Genomic DNA, 4203 nt, shown 5'->3' on the forward strand with positions numbered 1-4203 from the left:
TATCCCCTTCCTGGTGATTCTTGATTTTCTTATGGTGGTCTTGGTCCGTCGCTGGTTGAGAAATCTTCCGAACCAGCCACTGACTATCCAGCTAGTTAAGACGATTTAAGGGGATACAGGGAATGAGAGGTGTGTAAAAAAGAAACAATCAAAACAAAATTGGGGTTTTTCCGTCGCACCGCTATAACTAGCGATGAGCATTCGCAAGGGACCCCCCCTCTCTGCCCGTTAATCACGGGCTCCGTCACAAATCAACCTCTACGCCCTACCCGCTACGCTGTTGTGCAGATCTCTGAGGATGTGACTGGTGTAAGACATGTGGCTCTTACGACAACCCGCTCGCCTATTGGCTAACTACGTTCAACTCCATATTGCTTTCACCCATCCAGATCTCAGACAGGCTTGAAGGATGTAGGCCTAAGGATCTGATATTGGTCACACCAACACTAGCTAGCTCTAGTCTGCGAGAAGGGTCTGCACTCTGCACGAAAGCGCGCACTCGACACTGAAGCACGTTCTCGGAACTTCCAAAGATATTTCCCCACAAAATGGCCGCCCAAACAAACGCACTGCAATCACCCATCGAGTAACAATTAAGTCTTGTTCTGCGATTTGCGGTTGTAAGAATAACTTGTATGCGACTTGTAAATTAACCATGTCATACCATTCAAAACAAGTTATTATTTCGTTCTGCCATATCTTGTTGAATTTGCGCAGTATGTAGACAAATGGGTTAGAATTCAAATCACTGGGCTACCCAAAGCTCAGAGTACCAGTTTAGCACGAGCAACACTGACAGGTTGTAAAAATTAATACAATCACCAAAGCCATCTTCTGGTAGACTGGAATACACGTCAATACATGTTTTATTAAAAAAACAGGGTTCAATATTACAGTCAGAGAAAAAGTAAATATTTGTTTTGACGTCAACCAACAAAGAAATATTGCTATCGACTTTTATTTTTTATCATTGATAAATTGAAACTGCAAACCTATACAAGTGGACAAGATTGCATGAAGAAATAAAACAAAACTAAAATGTCACAAAGATAAATCACTATATCAAGCTCTGTACAGTTACTCAGTACACAGTTACAGGATCCCCTGGAAAGCCCCCATCTTAAATGTGCTCTTCTCCCAGGTGGGTGTCATACTTCACCTGAAAGCAGGTACATGGTTAGTTTGTACTAAGTAGCAAGCAAGAGGAATTCCAGAGTCTGTATGCTGCGAGCTGGCGCCCTCCAGTGGCGAAGGGGTGACATGGCTTTTTACAGTCACTGTGCCACAGATGTCAAGGGATGGCTCATTTCTTCTGCTTGGGGGGTGGTCTACAAAAGAGGGAGAAAGTCAGAACATGACCCAAAACCACATTCAAGAGAACCTTTAATCAAGACTCGGTCAGTAATCTGAAGGTCAGTGATCAGTAGTCAACATGCAAGTGAAGTTGTGCGTTATTTCAACACTCCCTTCACCAAAAGGTATTTACATTAATACTAGTTATACAAGCCTCGGGCCAAAACAGGAAAGACAAAGCCAGGAGGTGCTGTATACCTGTAGATGCCCACAACAACGGCATGATCTCTCTCGTATGGTTCCAAAGTGAGCTGCTCTTGGGGCTTCATGTTTTCTGAGCTCATTTTTTTCACCTCAGCAGCAAACACAGCCTCTGGGGCAGCAGTTGAGTCAATACAGTTGGCCTGAAACAAGAAACTCAATGTTACATGCACCCTTATTAGCAAAAGTTTTGTTGTTTTTTTTTTTACAAATACTGTGTGCACAACTTCGGATGCAATCGATGAAGTGTTGTACCTTGATGGAGATGACAAAATGTCCACCGTTTTTCAGGAAGTTGTGAGCATTGAGGGCGACTATTCTGGTCTGATCAGGCTGGGCAACATCGGCAAAGATGACATCCACCATGCCTACCAACACCAGGTACAAAGGAAGGAAGTGTTCATAAGTCAGAAAAAAAAGTGTAAATAGTGGCTCTTGAAGTTTGGCCATGGCAAAAAAAATTCCACTAAATTCAGTTGGTGAACGTACCAACAAGCATGCGGTACTTGTGTGGGTGACGGGCATCTTCAATTATAGGAATAATGTTGGTTCTCTTCTTGGCAACATTGAGCAGGTCACGACCCGACCGGTGGGAAAACTCCACCGCATACACCAGTCCTTCCTGTCCAAACAGGAAGCAGCAGCACAGGGTCAGACAGTTATTAAGGAAGGAATTAAATGAATGAGTGAATGTATGCATGCATTTACACAAAGGGATCAATAGCAAAGGATGGTTAGTAGATTCTAAAGAGAACTGGTGCGTTAGAGCGACAACCGAAGGATCAACTCACAGGTCCAACGATATCTGACACATGGGACACAGTGGTTCCTGAGGCAGCTCCCAGGTACATGACCTTGGCCCCAGGCTTGATGTGGATCTGGTCCACCCCCCCCAATATAGCAGCTGCTAGCTTAGACCGGAAAGGGTTCCATGCTCTGTACTCAATCTTCGTCTCTCCTTCCTGTTGATAAAAAAAAAAAAAGATTACAGATGGTCCATTCTACTGTATTTACAGCGACTGCAGGGCATCCATGTTGGCAATGTATGATGTGAAATGGCTCACCTCAACATTGATCCTCTTCTCTCCATAAACCGAGTCGCCAATCACCATATTCCTGGTCACCAGAGCATCCTCCTTACCACGGCAGATAAACACACCTTTGAAAGAAATATGACCACAACGGTTAACCTCCACCTATATATTAATATGGTAGGCAAATCAAGTCAATGGACAAAGCAAAAATTCCTGGTAGATGGTAATAATGTAAATCCCACTTTTTGTAAGTGACAGCACATGTGTTACTCATCTCACCTTCATGTCTGTGAGGCTCCACTGTGACTTTGGCACCCCCTCTGAAACCACCACGACCTCCTCTTCCTCTTGGTGCACCTCTGCCTCCTCCACGGCCTCTGAAGCCACCCTCGGGGGACCTGAAGCCACCACCACCTTAAAGAATAACAAATGTTATGGACAGCTCATTCATTTATGAGACATTGTAGTTTCTGGTTTAGAAAACCCTGGGCTGTTCCAATATTGTGACCGCACAGAGAATCTTGTTTAAAGAAACTCGTGTTGACGTTACTCACCACCTCTGCCGCGGAATCCGCCTCTTCCACCCCGGTCTCCGAATCCTCCACCACCCCTGTCTCCGAATCCGCCACGGCTGCCTCCACGGTCTCCGAACCCTCCTCTACCCCTAAAGCCGCCTCGACCGCCACGGTCACCCCGCGGACTGAACCCTGAAGAATAAAGTCAGAAATATTTGTGTCGGATTCGCGTAAAAAAAAGTATACATACAAGCTCAAATGGACGCTACAAGAAGTGCAAATGCCAATAATGATTAACCTTGTGGGGCCCGTTTTGGCCAAATTGTTGAAAATAAATTACAAAGAACTTGCTAGCCCTACTGGTTTGTACTTGGGTTAACAAAGTGCTTTCTTAGACAAGTCTTTATAAAAAGTCGAGAAAGACATGGAGTCGCTCGTGGACACCACGTGTAGATTTCCCAGACTATCTAAAATACCAATTCTGATGCCATGTGGGCAAGCTAGCAAACTTGCCAGATAGGTACATTTATTGTTTTGAGTGCTACACATCGACAGTTACAACATTCACAAACTAGCCAAGAACACACATCACATTTTATAAAGAAATGTGAACTTAATCTTGTGAACGGTTTCCGTGCTTTCAATAATAGCAACCCTTACGAAGAAGGCCGAAATGCTCACATAATTAAGACACGTTATTGAATCTTCCTAAATCGTTCACCAAGCACAAATTATAATTGATATGGGTAGTATTTATATATAATCAAAAGTACCTGGTCTCATATCTTGTCGTTGTCTGGATCAGTTTTTGCCTGCGCCTTTTCTTGCTTGCACCGAAGTTGCTTCTCCGTGTACTCTGCAGACGCTACACTTCCCTAGCAGCCCATGTGGTCGCTTACATCGCACACTCCCACAATGCACCGCGGTCTACAACAACACGGTCGTTGTTCTTTGCCTCTTTGTCCATTAGAGGGCTCTGTTTGCAAGGTTAACTTTTGCCTGTGGTAGTGAAGTGAGGCCCCTCGCCGCAATCGATGTGTGAGTGAGTCACATAATACACTGGCCCTAGCATATAAACAGAGATATCAGAAATGCACGAA

General features: G+C 44.4%; 1 protein-coding gene across 1 annotated transcript; it reads right to left on the reverse strand.

Annotated features, from left to right (window-relative positions):
* Positions 1–832: 832 nt before the first annotated feature.
* fbl (fibrillarin) lies at positions 833–3979 on the reverse strand. The gene is made up of 9 exons (XM_067238044.1): positions 3877–3979; positions 3143–3295; positions 2868–3002; positions 2619–2713; positions 2346–2516; positions 2044–2176; positions 1810–1922; positions 1552–1697; positions 833–1328 (listed from the first exon to the last, which is right to left on the reverse strand). Exons 1-9 carry the CDS (start codon positions 3884–3886, stop codon positions 1304–1306), a joined length of 981 nt encoding a protein of 326 aa, XP_067094145.1. The 5' UTR covers positions 3887–3979; the 3' UTR covers positions 833–1303.
* Between the last annotated feature and the right edge of the window lie 224 nt (positions 3980–4203).

This window comes from Osmerus mordax, chromosome 6 (assembly GCF_038355195.1).
Source record: "Osmerus mordax isolate fOsmMor3 chromosome 6, fOsmMor3.pri, whole genome shotgun sequence".
NCBI classification, from domain to species: domain Eukaryota; kingdom Metazoa; phylum Chordata; class Actinopteri; order Osmeriformes; family Osmeridae; genus Osmerus; species Osmerus mordax.